Here is an 18,694-nt window from a genome sequence, read left to right on the forward strand (position 1 = left end):
TAATACTAGTTTCATGTTTCCATTTCTAAATTCAGTATTTGATTTGAAATAGATATTTAAGTAAGAAAATAGGTAGATAAATGTCTACCAAAGTTCCATATGAACAAAGTTCATATGAACATTGTTGGCTCCAGATAGAGAAAGAGAGGGAGAATTTATATTTATACTTCTGTATTACTTGCATTTTTACAATAAGCATATTTATTCTTATAATTTTAAGAGTTTATTTATGTAGTAAAAAGTGTAATTGGTCATTGATGACAGTATCTAAAAATAATGTTCTCAGGAGTAGTCTCAAATGTTTTAGTTGTCCTTAGAACCTGAGTTAATTTACTGCTTGGTCTATTTTACAACTTTGTTTACCAACCAGTGCAGTTAAGTATTAAGTGATTGGGCTTCCCTGGTAGTTCAGCCCATAAAGAATCTACCTGCAATACAGGAGTCTCAGGAGACATGGGTTCGAATCCTGGGTTGGAAAGATCTCCTGGAGGAGAGCATGGCAACCCACTTGAGAATTCTTGCCTTGAGAATTCCTGCCTTGAGAATCCCATGGACAGAGAAGCTTGGCAGGCTACAGTCCATAGGGTTGCAAAGAGTTGGACATGACTGAAGCAACCTGAGTACGCACTCAAACATTAAGTGATTGTTGTATGAAAAATATCTTAATATGAAAACTTCCAGTTCATTCTTGTTTTATGGACAGATGTGGATGTGATTCTTTATTATCAAACCTTTATGATAATTTTGGTAGCTACAGCATTACGAAGTGCCAAACTGCATGCAAACAGAAAAAAGACTGAGATAGTTGACAATGGCTGTCTGCTTACTTTCAGAAACAATTATATTCTTTACTTATGGAACCTCAGTTATTAACATTGAAGGGAAATGCCGGTTGGCATCCTGCTAAGCAGGAGCAGATAGTTTTTTAGGAACAGAGCTTGACTAAGGCCACTTTAGGGAATTATGAGTCCTTCTCTTGGTCTGATGTAAGCAAAGCTCCAAGGCCATTCTCTGTCCCACTGTTGACTGTTTCTTCTTTTCATGTTCATAACCAGTATGTAGTCACTGAGTGGTCAGTCCCTGGTGAGCCAGTTTCTTGGAGCATGACTTGATGATAGCAGTGCTGAAAAGATGCAGACATGAGTAAATGTCCCTTTAGCATTTGACACGTGGAGACTTTTGCAGAATGACAGACCAGGTGGTGCTAAAACAGTTTTTAAAAATTCTTACCCTAGATTGTACACCCATCCAATAAATGTGAAATAACTTAAAAATGTGTTTGGAAGAGTGACATATAACAAAATTAACATCAGATTTTCTTCATAATGTTTGGATAAAGTTGTTTAAGGTGGTGTGTTTTTTGACACAGCAGAACTGTTTATGGGGGAAATGGCAGGAGAAACATTTTTTTTCCTTCATCTTGTGTGCTGGGTGTGCTAAGTCACTTCAGTCATGTCTGACTCTTTGCGACCCTGCCAGGCTTCTCTGCCCATGGGATTCTCCAGGCAAGAATACTAGAGTGGGTTTCCATGCCTTCCTCAAGGGGATATTCCCTACCCAGGGGTTGAACCTGTGTCTCTTACATCTCCTGCATTGGTAGTCGGGTTCTTTACCACTAGCACCATCTGCAAAGCCCTCCTTCATATTAGACATTTGTTAAAGGGTATTATTTAAAGGGGAACCGCAAACAAGATCAGGGACTATCCTACGGTTTGGGGAGCAGCCACAGGGACAAAGAATAACCAGAAGGAACAAGAAATGAACAAGATAATTTTAACTTATATCTCATTTCCATTGGTATATTTCTAGCCTATAGTATTTGTAGAACATTTGTCATAAGCATCAAATTATTTGTTTCATGTGGGATATGAATTCATGAAAGTATAGAAACTGAGAGATCCTTAGAATAAGCAGGTCACTTCCTGGGCCTCTCTAGATATTTAAATTTGATTGTTCATTCTTAAAATTGTTCATTGTCCCTTCATAAAATAGAATCACTGTATGGACTTTCTTCTCTCCATGTCATTTTTTTCCCCTAAGAGTAATGTTTGTAATCTACATGCCCAATTTTGGGTAAGTATTTAAATACTTTTAAAAAGGAAGAACCTGACTGACCTCTCCACTGTCGCTCAGTAATGGCACTGTCCTAAAAATATGAAGATGATCATATTAACTACTGTAGTAGAGTACAAACTTTGAGCAGTTTTTCCAGTTTTCCACTGAGAATGAGTTTCCAAGGTAACTGTTCTGTCACAGCCACTGTTTTTCATTTCCAAGTTAGCCAATTAGCTATTATGTGTACCTTTTGGGTATAAAATAAACTGAAACCTGGCCCAAACCAAATAAGGACCTAACCTCTGATCGTGGTCACAGTTACTCTGCTCTAAGCAATTGAGAAGAAGAATTTTGTCAGTGGTAGGATCATTTAAAAGAAAATTATATATAAAGTATACAGAAATATAGATATGTGTAATTTATAAAATACTATGAAACTTTATTTTCTGTATGTGTGAAATTGACCAAACTACAAACACTATTCTATGTCCTGAGGAATTTCAGTTACTTATACTGAAGGAGATTTCTAACCCGGAAGTAAATGATTAAGGTGTTTCTACTTTTACCAATTCTTATACCTTTATTTTTTGGTAGATAATGAGCTTCAGTCCTCAAGATCTGCGAAGACGTTTGTGGGTGATTTTTCCAGGAGAAGAAGGTTTAGATTATGGAGGTGTAGCAAGGTAGTGATAATATGAATACTCAGAACTTAGTTCCTTTCCTCCAAAGGTATCATTACACTTTGCTTGCAAGTATTTTCTCAATTTTCTATTTCAGGAAAATGAAATGTAGCAAATTTTTGTACCTTTATTAAATGTTGCAGTTATAAAACTTCAAAAACCATTAATTCAATACTTCTCTCTCTAAGGTACTGCTAGTTGATTTCACCCACATCACTCATTTATTCATCAGGATAATTCTGTGAGAGAATTTTCCAGGTAATAATGAGGTATAGAGAGTCACCAGAGACACATAACTAAGTTGTAGAGCCTGGATGTAAGTTTCACATCTTCGAACTAGAAGCCAGTGTTCAGTTGACTGCATCATATCTGTTCCGTAAAACATACAAGGCCCTAGAGTGTTCAGGTCACGTTCCCCAACACAGACTCTTGATAGAAATAATAGTCATTCAGTTCCCAACTGAGTTTAATATATATATATATATCTGTTTTGAGAGTATAGAAGGCTATGTAAAATAGGACTTGAAATTTTAAATTCTCTTTTCTTAATGTTGAAGCTTCTAATCAAACCCTGGAAGACGGACTCAAGCAGCAAGTTGCTTTGCTTATTCCATAACGATATATTATACAGGGTTAAAAATTTGCATATCAGTGGCCTTACAAAAAGCCAAGGATTTTGAAGTCAAGATTGCGTTTGAATCCTTTTTCTGTACTTAGTAGTATGACTTGGGGCAACTACCTTCATCTGTATAATAAGAGTGATCATAACTGCTTCTCTGGGATTGCTGTATAGAAATATAGTTTATTAATACCCTACTTCAGACCCTGAGTCTTTGTGGAGTCACTAACTGGTCACTGCATTTTAGTTGTTTTTACTTAGGTTTTGTTTCAAAGTTCATATTTCAAAATGTATGAAGTAATCACAGGTAAATAAAAATATGAGTAGAAACATTTAATTTTGTTTAAAGATAATTCAGGAGGAGGGTAATCATCCATTCCTAGCTAGAAAATTAACTAGTAGTATTAAGTATAAGCAGGATTACCAGCAGAGGCCATAAATCAACAAAAAAAGAAATCTTGGGCATGAACTGATAAATTGCCCCAGATTCACTCTGCCTACTGTTCTGCCAGATCCTCACCCCTGTTACATAGTTAGTAACTATAATCTTACGTTAGTGTTGGTTGATACTTTCACAGCATTTGAATTAGAGCTTCTCAGTGTATTTTTCTAATGAATGAATAGCTTGAATTAAGTGTTTTATTGCCTCTGTGATATTGGAAGTTTTTTCATATTTAAGAGAGCGGTAGCACTTAATGAGCATCACTGAGGGGCTTGGACATGAATGGAATAATGTTAGACTTGTTTCAGCTACTCTAACCACATGGGTCAACAGTGAAGTTTAAACCTGCCTATGTTGAGTATTTCACTGATTCTAAGACTAAAGTTTTCATATTTTAACATCTCTGAAACTGAGATGTGTATTACAGTTGGAAATTTTTTTTAGTGGTTCATCAAATGTTGTCTTTAAAGTCAACGATGTCTTAGATTCTTTGAAATAAGCAATGTGTAAATATCTTTGCAAAATAGATGGTGGTTTGTACAGAAGCTGTAAAAATCAGTGTGAGACTAGAGAAATATCACCACGTGAGGAGTATAGATTCCTGAGAGCTTTATAGCACTTCTCTTTGATTTATTGGTATGGTTACTTACAAGATTTTTCACCCTAAATTTTCTTTTGGTTTCAGAGAATGGTTCTTTCTTTTGTCACATGAGGTGTTGAACCCAATGTATTGCCTGTTTGAATATGCAGGGAAGGATAACTACTGCTTGCAGATAAACCCCGCTTCTTACATCAATCCAGATCACCTGAAATATTTTCGTTTTATTGGCAGGTTTATTGCTATGGTAAGTGCAAGTGGAGAGCTGTATTTACTTTGCTAATTCAGCAATACTAAATAAAGCATTGTGCCTTTAACTTTCTCGTTTGAAATTTTCTCATCACTGACATGTCTTAAGATTGGGTTCTTATATCTTCCCTTTTCCTAGAAATATTCCATAATAGATTGTATGATGGGGAGTTTGTTTTATTTGTCTTTTAACTGAAGAACTCATCTTAACATTCTGAAGTACTGACTGTTATAAAATTATGGATTGTTTTCTTCTTGCATAGGCTCTGTTCCATGGGAAATTCATAGACACAGGTTTTTCTTTGCCATTCTATAAGCGTATCTTGAATAAACCAGTTGGACTGAAGGATTTAGAATCGATTGATCCAGAATTTTACAATTCTCTCATCTGGGTTAAGTAAGTTTGTTTCCTTTTAATTATCAAAATATAATCTATATGTTTTCTTTTTAAAAAAGTATTTCTTTGGCTTTGCTGGGTCTCAGTTGTGGCACACGGGATCTTTGGTCTTCTTTGGGGCATGCGGGATCTTTTAGTTGCAGCATGTGGGATCTAGTTCCCCGGACCAGGGATTGAACCTGGGCCCTCTCCATTGAAGTCTTAGCCACTGGACCACCAGGGAAGTCTCTAGTCTGTATGCTTTCATTATAGTGTTGGCAATGTATTCAGACTGTAAGCATGTAATTGGTTTACTGAATTTACATGATTTACGTTATATCTGTCTCATTATTCAGTATGATTGATTATTTTTATAGAAATATACCCAAAAATGTTAGGCAAAATATGACTATTAGAGCATCATGTTCCAGCTTTGTTATTCTGATGTTACAGTTTAACAATAATTGTTGAAGAACATATTGCTTCCCAGGTGGCTCAGTGGTAAAGAATCCACCTGCCTATGCAGGAAGACAAGGATTTGACCCCTGAGTTGGGAAGATCCCCTGGAGAATGAATTGGCACCCCACTCCAGTATTCTTGCCTGGAGAATCCCATGGATAGAGGAGACTGGCAGGCTGTAATCCATGATGTCGCAGAAGAGTTGGACAAGACTTAGTGACTAAAACATTAATTACTGAAGAACATAGTCCTTTAGTTTTAAAAAAGAACCTTAAATGATTAAATTAGTGTAACAGTGTTACTTTCATTTGGGCAGAGAAAACAATATTGAGGAGTGTGGTTTGGAAATGTATTTCTCCGTTGATAAAGAAATCTTAGGTGAAATCAAGAGTCATGATTTGAAACCCAATGGTGGCAATATTCTTGTAACAGAAGAAAATAAAGAGGAATATATCAGGTAAGAGAGAATGCTCTTTTTGGCATGGTTTTTAGCCTTTCTGTTGGACTATATATGTACTAGTATACAGTATTTCAAAAAGTATTATTTGTCTTTATACTAATTATTATCAGACCTGATTGTATGTTATTAAGGACACAATTCACCACTTCCTATCTTGTAAGTACATTGAGAGGAACAAATACTATAGGAGACATTGCTTTATCTCGTTATAATCATGGAACTGGAATCTGATGATAGTTAATTTGAGACTTGATGTTTGGGAAGCATTCAGTTATGTAGAAATAGAGCAAAAGTTCTTGGAAGCAATGTACAGGATGGAAAGCACAAGTCACAAATGGTGAATAGAGTTGCCATAGTGTGTGGTTCCGTCAGGAAGCTCAGGATTAGTAGCCCCTTTGCCATGTCCTGTACTTCAGAAGTCAAGGAAAATGAACCTTTACACAATGTGGTGGCTAGTAAGTTACGATAATCCTTATAACAGTTAGAACTATAGCCCAGTGGTAGATATAGAAGCCAGGTGACAAGAAATTAAGGACTAAGTTCAATAGACAGTATAAATTTCTTTGTAACAAGTCTGACAGTAAAGCACGTGAAAGGTAGGATGGATTCTTGAGGAGGCAGCAGGGTAGAGGGACTACCATGAAGGTTAATTCAAACTGTAAGCCTTCCAAAGAATTAGTCTAGTGGATGTTGACGAGTTTCATCTCCCCTTTATGGTATTTTTCAGTGTAACCAGAAATATGAAGATTTATAAAGTAACAGAAAAGAAATTTGAACAGATAGACCTTTCAGTTTTTCTCCAGAAGTGAAAGTTTGAAGGGTAGAAGCAGTGTTGGCTCACCCTTTTAAATACCAGTTCTGTAACTACTATGCTGTCTAACATCATGGCATTGAAAACAATCTCAATTTTATATGCAGATGTTTTTGTGGGGAATATTGAAAGATCAGGTAAAATTTTTAAGTAAAATGATTTTCTTAGTGTATTCTCTTATGCTTTGCTTTCATACTTTTAGTCTCGAGTTATTAGTTCACTCACATATTCTCAGCAACAGTTCTGTCAGATATGGGTGAGATTTCATATAACTGCTGCTGTTTGAATTCCTGCTTCTGGATCTCTTGCCTGTTTTTCTACTTTTCAAATATTAAAATATCCTCTCCAGCTTTCTTGTGATTAATATTTGCATGACATATCTTCCTCTATGCTTTATTTTCAATCCTTTGTCTTTCTGTTTAAAGTATGTTTCTTATAAGCAGAATATTCTTAGGTCTTATTATTTTTATCCAGTCTGATAATCTTTATTTTTAATTGCAATTAGTACATTTAAGTTGAATGTTGTTACTGACATGATTGGACTTAAGTTTGCCACCTTGCTATTTGTTTCTTCTTTTTCCCAATTTCTTTTGTTCCTCCTTTCCTGCCGTCCTTTGTATTAATAATTTCTAGTTTTCTTTTCGTATATCTTTGGTGTTTTTCTTCACTATACCTCTTTAATTTTTTAATGATTGTTCTAATGAAAATATACATCCTTAACTTGCCACTTTTTAATTAATTTTATACTGCTATATTCATATGTGTAACATTGTACTAATATACTAATATAAGAGGCTCATAATAGTATAATTTTATCTCACTTCAGCCATTTGTGCTATTTTTATCATTGTATTTCTGATGTTTATAACCCCGTAATACTATTTTCTTGCTTTAAGAAATCAATATATTTTAAAAGAAATTAAGGAATAGTAGTCTTTTATATTTACTCACATTACCATTTCTAGTTTTCTTCATTTCTTTCTGCAGTTACATTTTTTTTCACCTGGGATCATTTCCCTTCAGCTTTAAAAACTTCCTTCACCATTTCTGTTAATGTGTGCTTGCTGGCAGTGAATTGTCTCAGCTTTTATCCGAAAATACTTGTATGTCACCTTCAATATTTGAAGGATATTTGCACTCGATTTAGAATTCTAGGTTTGTAGTTTTGTGGTTTTTTTAGCACTTTCTTTCAATGGTGTTATTCCATTATTGGCTTCTGTTTTTGTTGATGTGAGCCATTGTTTTTATTTTCTGGATGAAGTATATGCTTTCTTCTCTGGCTTTTAAAAGATTTTGTTTTTTAAGCATTTTTATTCTGATGTATCTAATTGTGATTGCTTTTATATTTATTCTTTCTGGCATTTTGTAAGCTTCTTGTGATTGATGCCATTTTAGCAGTTACGGAAAATTTTTGTTCTTTCTATAGATGTTCCTTTTCCTTTGGTTCCTTCTTTCATACTTCAGAGACTTCAGTTACATGTATATTTAACCTTTGATATTATCCCAGGTGGTGGTTGTATTTTTTTCATTTTCTCTGTGATTCAGTTTGGGCCATTTTGATTGATTTGTCTTTGAATACAGTGCTCTTAAACTCATCCAATTAAATTTTCATTTCAGATATTCTTAAATTTCCATTTGGTTCTTTCAAGAGTTTCTGTGTTGAGAATCTTCATCTCTTCATACAGTTTGTCCATCTTGTCCTCTAAATTATTTAACACATTTTACTAGTTTTTTTAAAGTATTTACTAACTTAAACATTTGAGCTATCAGTTTTCCCAGTTACTATTTATGGACTTTTTTCTCTTTTGAGTCACATTTTTCAGCTTCTTTGCACATGCAGTCATTTTTTCATTATGGATAATACATGGTAGAGACTCTGAATTCTTTTTTTTTTCTTTGAAGTATATTGAGTTTTGTTTTGACAAAAAGTTAAGGACAGATCACATTCATTTTGTGGATGCTTGCTAGAGCTCCTGTATTTCCATTTTGCTTTTAATCCTAAAACATATTCTTTATTCCTTAGAATATGGTTCCATAGTCCTTACAGTGGAAAGCCCAGGTATTTTCCATATAACTTGTGAGAATTAAATTTAAATTCTGTCTCTACAGCACTAGGTGACTACCAAAATTTCTGATTGGGTCTTTGACTCTCCAGTTGTTCACTGGACAGGGTTCCCTGGCATCTCATCATTTTGCACATGTGTATTTAGGAGTCAGTTAAGGATTTGAAGTGTATTTGAAGTACAGATTTCAGAACACCCTCTGTCTTTTTTCTTTCAGGGATTTTTCTGTAGCTGCTTTGGCAGCTTTAAGCTGTTAACCTTATATCTCCACAGCCCAGTGATACCGTTGCTTTTAATTTGAGTTTCATTTTCCTGTGCTCTTTGTAAACTGGTCAGTGCCCTCAGAGGAAAAGTGTAGTAAATGTGGCTCTGCTCCAGAGTGCCAGCCTCCTTCAAGAATCTTGTCCCCACCAGTTTCTGCCTGCCTTTGGTTTCTCTCTGATGCCTTCAGACATTTGATATCTATAATTTGCCCAGTGTTTGTAATTATAATCACCAGGGAGATTAGTCCAATACAACCAACATTGCTATTTTCCAAAATTTCAGAGTTTAATAAACTTTAGAACTTGTGTTGTCTGAAATTGTCATCAAGTAATCAAATGCCTAAAATATGTTTGTTTGCTCATTAAAATCATTCTGTAACAAAGCAGAAAGTTTTTTATTTGGTGTGATTTTGACTGTTCATATTGATATGTGTCTTTGTAGATGAAAATTTGAAGAAAATTGAATCTGATACAGTCAGTATGTCCAAAAATTTGAGTCAATCAGTAGAAGTTGAGCATTGAATATTTGATGTAAAGGAATTATTGTTACCTTTTTTGTGTGATGATAGAAATATAGTTTGTTTTTTAAAAAAAGACTAATAGAAATATATACTCAAATACTTGTTTCAGATGAAATTACATGCTGTCTAGGGTATGGATAGAAGCATAATGAAATAAGATTGGTATTGTCTTGAAGCTGAGATATCTGTACATAGGGTTCATTTATTTTACTCATATGTATTTGACACTCTTCATAATAAAGTTTTTAAAAATTATTTTTATACTCAAAATTTAAAGGTAAAATCTAAACTTCCTCATCATCTTTTTTTATAATTATTTACCAGAATGGTAGCTGAATGGAGATTGTCTCGTGGTGTTGAAGAACAGACGCAAGCTTTCTTTGAGGGCTTTAATGAAATTCTTCCCCAGCAGTATTTACAGTACTTCGATGCAAAGGAATTAGAGGTAATGAGTTCTCCTTTCCTCTGAAGCATGCTGGTAAATAACGCTTTCACGTATCTGTTTTCAACTCACTTCACTATCTTTCCAATGGCAGTAATATTTTTTTGTTCTGGCAGTATGTTTCTGAAGAATCCCCAGTAGTTAAAAGTCTATAATTTATCCAAAAATATAAAATTTTGCCAAAGATATTAGAACCTCTGCCCAGTGAGGAACTTATTCACCTGAATATGTGTATATATTGTACCAAACATGGAAACTCAACTTTTATAAGTAATATAGCTAAAATTTTGATGAAATTCTTGACACACACATTTTTAGCTAAAGCCTCCTGATTAATTTTTGAAAATCGTTTAATATTAGTCTTATCTATGTTTAGTATTTTTATATAGGTTGTACATTTACCTAAAGAAACTATTTGTCTTTTTTATCCCTAAAGGTTCTTTTATGTGGGATGCAAGAGATTGATTTGAATGATTGGCAAAGACATGCCATCTACCGTCACTATACCAGGACAAGTAAACAAATCATGTGGTTTTGGCAGGTTTGTCTCAGTTTCTTTCTTTTGGAAGATAAACCATAACTTTGTAGAAAATGCTTACCACATATGGAAATGAGTCATAGAATAAAATGTACCAGTATGTTCAGGGTCCTCATTCCATTCTATGCATTGTAATAAGTGAATACAGCATTCTTTGACTATTGCCAAGTAAGCAACACACGCCTTGCACCTTCGCCTAGAGAATAAGATAACGCCAGATAATAACATTCCCCTGTATTTGATCTAAATGCTTTGAGGATTGTATAGAATTGTCTGAACTATGATTTTCATTAATTATTCGTATCTCATTAAGAATTATTTAATGTTTAGAACTTAGAGGCCCTTGGTTTGGAATCATAATGGTGTCTCCTCAAAAATTTCTTCTATAAGTATCTGAAAAATTGCTCACTAATCATTAGAAAAGTGCAAATCAAAATGAAAGTGAGATGTACACCCATTAAGGTGTTTAATAACACCCATTTAAGGTGTTATTAAAAAAAAAAGTTATTCATCCTTGGTAAGGATGTGGAGAAATTGGGATTCCTCCTACATTGCTGGTGACAATATAAAATGGTATACCACTATGGAAAACAGTTTGGTGGGTCCTCAAAATGTTAAACATAGAATTACCTTATGGTTCAACAATATATTCTTTTGGTCATACCCAAAAGAATTTAAGGCAGGAACTCAGATACTTATCATATAACTATGTTCATAATCAGCATTATCTATATTAGCCAAAAGGTGGAAGCAACTTAAAATGTCCATCAACAGATGATTGGATAAACAAAATGTGGTATGTACATACAATGCAATATTGTCCAACGTTAGAAAGGAAATTCTAACACAGGCTATAGCATGGGTGAACCTTAAGGATATAATGCTAAGTGAAATAAGACAGCCACAAAAGGACAAATATTGTATGATTCCACTTACATGAAGTATCTAGAATAAGCAAATTTATAGAGACAGAAAGTAGAATAGAGTTTACCAAGGACAGGGGAGAAGGCAGAAGCAAGGAGGTAAGTTTAAAGAAATGAGTTTTTGTTTGGTAAACTAAAGTTCTGGAAATGGTGGCAATGGTTACACAACAGTGTGAATATGTTTAGTGTCATTGAATTGTATACTTAAAATGGTAAATTTTTATTTTATATATATTTAACCACAGTAAAAAAAAGTTTTTTTTTAATGCCTGCTTTTTATGTAAAGAACCTCATAAGAAGGGAAGGGACATTTGTATACTTCTGGATGACCCATGTTGATGTATGCCAGAAACCAATACAATATTGTAATTATCCTTCAATTAAAAATAAATTAGAAAAAAACTCAAGCTGAAATGACCAAGCTTCTATAAGTTAGTACAGTAAGATAAAAATTCTTTACAAAAAATTTGGCTGAGCCAAAATTCTTGTGCTGCAGGCTAGAAAGCATTCTCTAGAAACTTAATGCTTTGAGTCAGGGTTGTAGGAGTTAAAAACCACATAATTCTGGCAACACATAGCTACACCAAAACATAAAGAACATTGAAAGAAGAACATTCCTGGGATATATCCAGGTCAGAATTTGTGAGCTTAATTTCGTTTGTTCATAAAACCAAAAAGTCTGTTCTAACTCAAACTCTGCATCCTTTGTAACCACATGTATGTCTGTTGGACAGGCAGATCTAGGGGTAAAAGGAGGGGTGCCCTAGAAGAGCTGATCTTGAGGCTGCACGAGTAGGGTGCTCTCGAGCCCAGGGCACTCTTCTCTTTACCTATAAGCTTGTGGTACTAGGATTGGTGTTGGTGGAGGGGGCTGATGAGTGGGGCTTTTGACAAGCAGGGAGAAGGCCTACCACCCACGGTGATAGGTGCATTTTCTGGTGCATCTAACCCTCGCAGTTCAACTAAGATATGAAATGATCTTTTTTTCCTTTTTAGTATTCTAAACGCATATGACCTATGTATCTCTTTAAATGTGCTTTTAACAGTTTGTTAAAGAAATCGATAATGAGAAGAGAATGCGACTTTTGCAGTTTGTTACTGGGACCTGCCGACTGCCAGTTGGAGGATTTGCTGACCTCATGGGTATGTCTACAGGATCACGCTGCTGTTACCCTAATGTGTATACAGTATATCAGAAATAACAAAGTATAGCTATTTTCTTAATTAGATATAGTTAACCAGGATTTGTGTCAACTTTTAAATCACTTTGTAATCCTTCTCTCAAAAATGTTTAATTCTTAGCCTAGACTCCACATTTTTCATTCATTTGGCAAACATTTCAGTGTTTCCTGTGAGCCAGGCACTATTGTTTGTATTATATTTTAATGACTTATTTACCACTCTTCCCTGTTATACCTGGAGCTGCTTGAGATATAGATCCATATCTTCCATCTTTTTATTTCTATTACCTGTCACATAATAGTCACTGATTAAATTATATGTTGTTTAGAAATGAATGACTATAAGAATATTTTGTGATTAAATAATAAGTAAATTCAGGTCTTTATTTAACACTAACAATATGCAAGTAGCATGGGAGGATAGAAGTTGGAATCCTTAAGTCTGCTGGAAAAAGAGAGTCAGAATTAAAGAATCAAGTAGGTGACTCCCTGGCAGTCCAGTGGTGAAGACTCAGCACTGCCCACACAAGGGACGCGGGTACGATCACTGTCCGGGGGACTAGGAGCCCACGTGCCCTGTGGCATGGCCAAAAGGTAAAGACATAAGTAGATCAAGTAGACGATTTTGGATAGTATGTTGAACCAGTTCAAGACTTTAAAAACCAGACCAAAAGAATTTGGACATTACTTAGGGTTTTGGAAGCTCTGGGAGCTTTTTGAAGATAGAATTTGTTGAAGCTGCATTTTAGAAGACTTGATAGTATAGCATGCAAATAGAAAAGCGTGGAAATAGGAAGAAACCATTAGAGCTATGATAAAAAACTGATCTTAAGAGAGAAAATAGGGATGGAAAAAGTAGAAATAAGAGGAGTTCCAAAGGTAGAAATAAGACTTGATTAGAAGATTAAATATAAAGGAAGAATGCTTACATTTTATGCAACATGGAGAAGTTGTGAAGTGTAAGGAATCTGCTAAGTGTAAGGTGACTGTCAGACAACCAAGTAGAAAATTTCAATGAGAGGACAGTTTTATAGGTGTTGAGTTTAGAGGTAAGAGTTAGAGAAAGTAGGCTCATAAGAGCAGTGAAGCTGTGAGAATGGATGGGCTTGTGCAGAAATAGAATACAAAGAATAGAGAGCTGATGCTTAAAAACATCTGTATTTAGGGTTGAGATAGAACTACCCTAGAGGCAGAGGAGAGGCCAGGGAGTAAAAAAGAAAAATATTTTAGTCTCTCCGAAGCAATATAGAAGGGAAGTTTTTATCTAGTGCTCCAGAGAAAGAAGTCTCAAAAAGGATAATTTCTAAGTACATTTTTGGAGAGGGGCACCTTTGAGAATGCTCTCTAGTTTGAAAGAGAGAGACCATGTTGGGGTTTGGAGAGGTTAAGGAATAGTGACTAAAAGGAAGAAAAAAATTGCTACAAGTTTCTCAATAAAAACTGGGAACTTGATTATTAAAAAAATAAGAACTAGGTCTGCTCTTAGAAATAATATTAGGATTGGGTGGAGTAGTCTGAAGCAATACAGAAGGATACTTTTGGAAGACAGTGAAATTGTGATTCATCAAATTTTAGAGGACAATTAGTTTAACCTCCCTTCCACCCAGTATAGGAAAATAAAGTTGTAAGAGTAAAGTATATAATAATTAAATCTGGTGGATCTTGACCTTAACAGGTCTAATATCCCATTTTTGTAACATATCTTTAATATTATATAATGAAGTTGGTAGATATGAAATGTATCTACAACCTCCCAAAAATACATGAACATAACACTAACTGTAATATCTAGAAGTTTTTAAGTGATTTATGAAGAAATTATATTTATTTCAGTACATGTATATCTGGGAAACTGTTAGAAGACACAAAAAGTTGTTCCTGTTTAAATGAGCTGATCTAAGAGAAGGTCAGAAGCTCTTTGTATATAAGAATTACTGAAATATGAAAGAACAGATAGAAAAGGTAAAAAATAATAGACAAAAAAAATACGTGTAAGAGAAAGAGGGAAATAGCCTAAATGAAATAAGGATAATATACCTGCCAAAATATAGCTGATTAAAGTAGAGGAAAAATGAGGTAGAACTTAAAGTATAATGTCTAATCATGGAATTCCAGTATAAGCCAAGGCTCTGATATTTAAAAGACCTCAGACCTTTTTAAAGTTGAAATAGGTTGAAAAATAGGAATAAACGTGCGGAGTCTACATGAAGGTTGTTTGGTTTAGGGGTAGTTGTCAGTAAGATTGAAACCATTGACAGCCTAAAATTTCAGTTTATGTTTACAAATGATGTCTTACAAGTCCATAAAATTTTAGAAAACATCCAGGGTAACTGGTATTATTTGTCAAATAGCCTTTATCATTGAAATTCACTGTGAATCCTTCATTTCATATTTCTCTATTTTGATATTTGATTCAGTCTATTAAAAGAAATCCAAAAGAAATGCAAAGAACTGCCTCACTGGAAAATATCCTGATATTGGGAAGGACTGAAGGCAGGAGGAGAGGTGGATGATAAAGGATGCAATGGTTGGAGGGCATCACTGACTCAATGGACATGAGTTTGGGCGGGCTCTGGCAGTTGGCGGTGGACAGGGAAGCCTGGCATGCTGCAGTCCATGGAGTTGCAGACAGTCGGACACGACTGAGTGACTGAACTGAACTGATATATCATTTTGCTTTCTAATCATGTTATAGTAGATATTCATTGACCTGCAGAAATTATTTCCAGGGAAGCTAATAGGTATATATACTGAATAATAAGAAACCAAAAGAATTATGAACTCCTTAAACAGGTCTGGCATACTGCAGCTGTGGATCAAATCCAGTATTCCTCCCAATTTTATAAATAAAGATTCATGAGATCATCAAAAAAAAAAAAAAAAAAATCCAGACTCTACTGTTATATACTAATTAGCACTATTAAACTTGTCATCTGTGTGGCTAGAAATGTTATAATATATTGAGAGAATGTGCAGTACATAAACTAATAATTTCAAGCTTAATTATTATTTTAGCTATCCTGTTTCATAATGACCATACTGGGCTTTTCACATAACTACTTAAGAAAACACTTCAGTGTTAGTAGATGCAAAAGTACTACCAATTTATATTTGTATTGTGTTTAGTCAGGTGGAACATGAGAAAATTCTTTGGCTTGACTTATTTTACACATGGCAGAACATTAAGTGTGCCTGGCGCTGTCTTATTCAGAAGTCCAGTAGTACTTCCAATTGTGACCACCAATAAATGCTGCTGAGGGGCAGCAGTGATGTTTTGAGAAAACCAGTACTAAAAGATAACCATTAACAGCCGACTCGAGATAAATGAGAGGCAAGAATTGGGTAAAAAGTGTGTCAGGGCACACCCTACAGGACCTATTGAATTCATTAGGTAGTTTACATTTTCTAAAGTTTTCACAGTTTTCTATTTAAATCAAATTTTATAAGACAGTGAGTTTTAGTTTCCCTGTTTAAAATTGAAATTAAACTTTTTATGCCTTGTAATGTGAGATATTATTAATTACAGCATTCTGGTGTTCTAGCTAAGGGGTGTAGATGAAACTGCATTTTCTCCTCCTTAGCATGCATTAACAATATGGTTCTCAAATTGAGTACTCATCAGAATCATCTGGAAGCTTGTTAAAATATTGTTGCTGAGCCTCACCCCTAGAATTTTTGATTCAGTTCAGTTGGGGCCTGTGTATTTGTGATTCGTTAAGTTCCCTGGTGATGCTGATACAGCTGAATTGGGGATAGCAATTTGAGAACCATTACACTATCAAGCTGTTGATGATTTCACTATATTTTAGGGAGCAATGGGCCACAGAAGTTCTGCATTGAAAAAGTCGGGAAAGAAAATTGGTTGCCTAGAAGTCATACCTGGTAAGTAAAATCAGAAAGAGTGTTTGTGTATAACTGAAACTCTTTACTATTCACCTGAAACTAACACAACAATGTTAATCAACTCTTCTCCAAAATAAAAATTTTAAAAAGTGTAGAAAATATCCTTTTCTCACTTATCTTGTATATACTAAAGCATGTTACAAATTAGAAATGAAATATTTTCTCCATGGTATTGAATTATTTTTAACAGCTTTAGTGACATAATTTATGTAACAAAAAAATTACCCATTTTAATCTAGTAATATTTAGTAGATTTTCAAAGAAGTAACCATCACTACAATCCAGTTTTAGAGTATTTCTGTCACCCCAAAACAATCTCTGTTACCAATTTACAGTTAATCCCTTTTCTCACCACTGCATTTTTTTTTTTGAAATGTGATATTTAGAAAACACTTTAACATTTCTCTGTAGGCAGAGGAAGAAATCAAATCTAGGTAGCTATAGAGAGAGACTCTTAGCACAGTGACAGAAATAATGTTTTCTTATTATAAATGTAGTTTAACCACATTACCAAAAATGTACAAAACTAAAAACCCTAATCTTAAATACAAAATGTTGGAATTCAATGTAATGCCAACAATATCTGCACTTTATTTTGTGAGACTTTCAGTAGTCATATATAGACCTTGCCGGACATTTGTGTATTTTTCCTATCTGCCCTTTTTATGCTCTCTTGTGTGCTCTTCTGTATTTTCATTAATACGACTTTTTAAAACAGCTTGGCATGTTTGTTGAAGAATCAGTTGACCATAAATACACGGGTTTATTTTTGAATTCTCACTTCTTTTCCATTGATCTATAATATTTGTTCACAGTGACAGTAACATTTTGTTGATTATTATATCTTTTCAGTAAGTTTTGATATTAGATATGCATTCTCCAACTTTTTTCAAGATTGTTTCTGCTCTTCTGGGTCCTTTGGATTTCCATATGAATTGTAGGATCAGCTTGTCCAATTCTGCAAAGAGATCAGCTGGGATTTTGATACAAATTGATTAGTTAGTTTGGGGGAGTATTGCCATCCTAACAGTATTGTCTTCTGACTCATGAATATCAGGTGTCTTTCCCTTTATTTAGATGTCTGATGTATTTCAACAGTGTTTTGTAGTTTTTATTACGTAAGTCCTGCTTTTCTTCTGAAAAATTTATTCCTAAGTATTTTATTCTTTAAGAAACTATTATAAATGGAATTATTTTCTTAATTTCACTTAAGATTATTCATTGCTAGTATATCGAGATACAGTTGATTGTCTTATACTCATCTTGTACACATGTATTTTGATTTGACCTTTTGTCACTTTTTTTAAACTTGGAACACACTGTGCCATTACATTATTGTGAACAGCTTATCTCAGTCATGCATGAAAACTAGTCTCATTACTTTTTCAAGTTCCATGTTTTTATTTGTTCATTTCTATAACTAAATTTATTTTCCCTTTGTGGAAACATTATTTCTTCTGTTACCAAATATCTGTTGAGTGAGTGCTCAGTCATGACTGACACTTTGTGATCCCATGGATTTACTGTAGCCTTCTAGCCTCTTTTGTTCATGAAATTTTCCCAGGAAGAATACTAGAGTGGGTTGCCATTTCCTCCTCCAGGGTATCTTCCCGACCCACCCAGGGATCGAACCTGTGTCTCCTGTGTCTCCTGCATTGGCAGGCAGCTTTTTTGCAACTGAGCCACCTGGGAAGCCCGCCAAGTGTCCACCTGCACCTTATCCTAAAACTATAGCAGAAGGCCAAGGCTTTAGGGCAGATTCACTGCCTGTTACCTTGTGAAAGTGTCCTTAATATGCCCCCAAATTAGAAGATACCTTTTAAAATTCATAGTTAAGAATAAAAGAAAGTCAGTAGGACCAGCATATTAGATATGAGAGCAGAAAATATTTTTATTGTTAATGGGGTATATTTAAAACCTTTTGATAAGAGACCTATGACCCACAAAGCCTAAAGTATTAATATTTACCATCTAGCCCAAACAGCAAACGTTTGCTGACCATGTTTGATTATAGAGTAAATGGGAAAGTTTAAGAGGTCTGGCATTTTACTGCGTACCTATTGAGCATCTGGTACTATGCTATATATGCTTATTTCTTCTTTATTGAATCC

At 34.5% G+C, this 18,694-nt stretch overlaps 1 protein-coding gene across 3 annotated transcripts in view; it reads left to right on the forward strand.

Annotated features, from left to right (window-relative positions):
• The window catches only part of ITCH (itchy E3 ubiquitin protein ligase), a 97,902-nt gene that overhangs the window by 75,623 nt on the left and 3,585 nt on the right, over positions 1–18,694 (forward strand). For all 3 annotated transcript variants that reach the window (XM_070381607.1, XM_070381608.1, XM_070381609.1), the window contains 8 exons: positions 2,650–2,738; positions 4,482–4,641; positions 4,907–5,040; positions 5,795–5,935; positions 9,921–10,041; positions 10,475–10,579; positions 12,546–12,642; positions 16,490–16,562. In XM_070381607.1, coding sequence (XP_070237708.1) covers positions 2,650–2,738; positions 4,482–4,641; positions 4,907–5,040; positions 5,795–5,935; positions 9,921–10,041; positions 10,475–10,579; positions 12,546–12,642; positions 16,490–16,562 — 920 coding nt within the window. The remainder of the gene's footprint in view (positions 1–2,649; positions 2,739–4,481; positions 4,642–4,906; positions 5,041–5,794; positions 5,936–9,920; positions 10,042–10,474; positions 10,580–12,545; positions 12,643–16,489; positions 16,563–18,694) is intronic.

Source organism: Bos mutus, chromosome 13 (genome assembly GCF_027580195.1).
Source record: "Bos mutus isolate GX-2022 chromosome 13, NWIPB_WYAK_1.1, whole genome shotgun sequence".
Classification (NCBI taxonomy): domain Eukaryota; kingdom Metazoa; phylum Chordata; class Mammalia; order Artiodactyla; family Bovidae; genus Bos; species Bos mutus.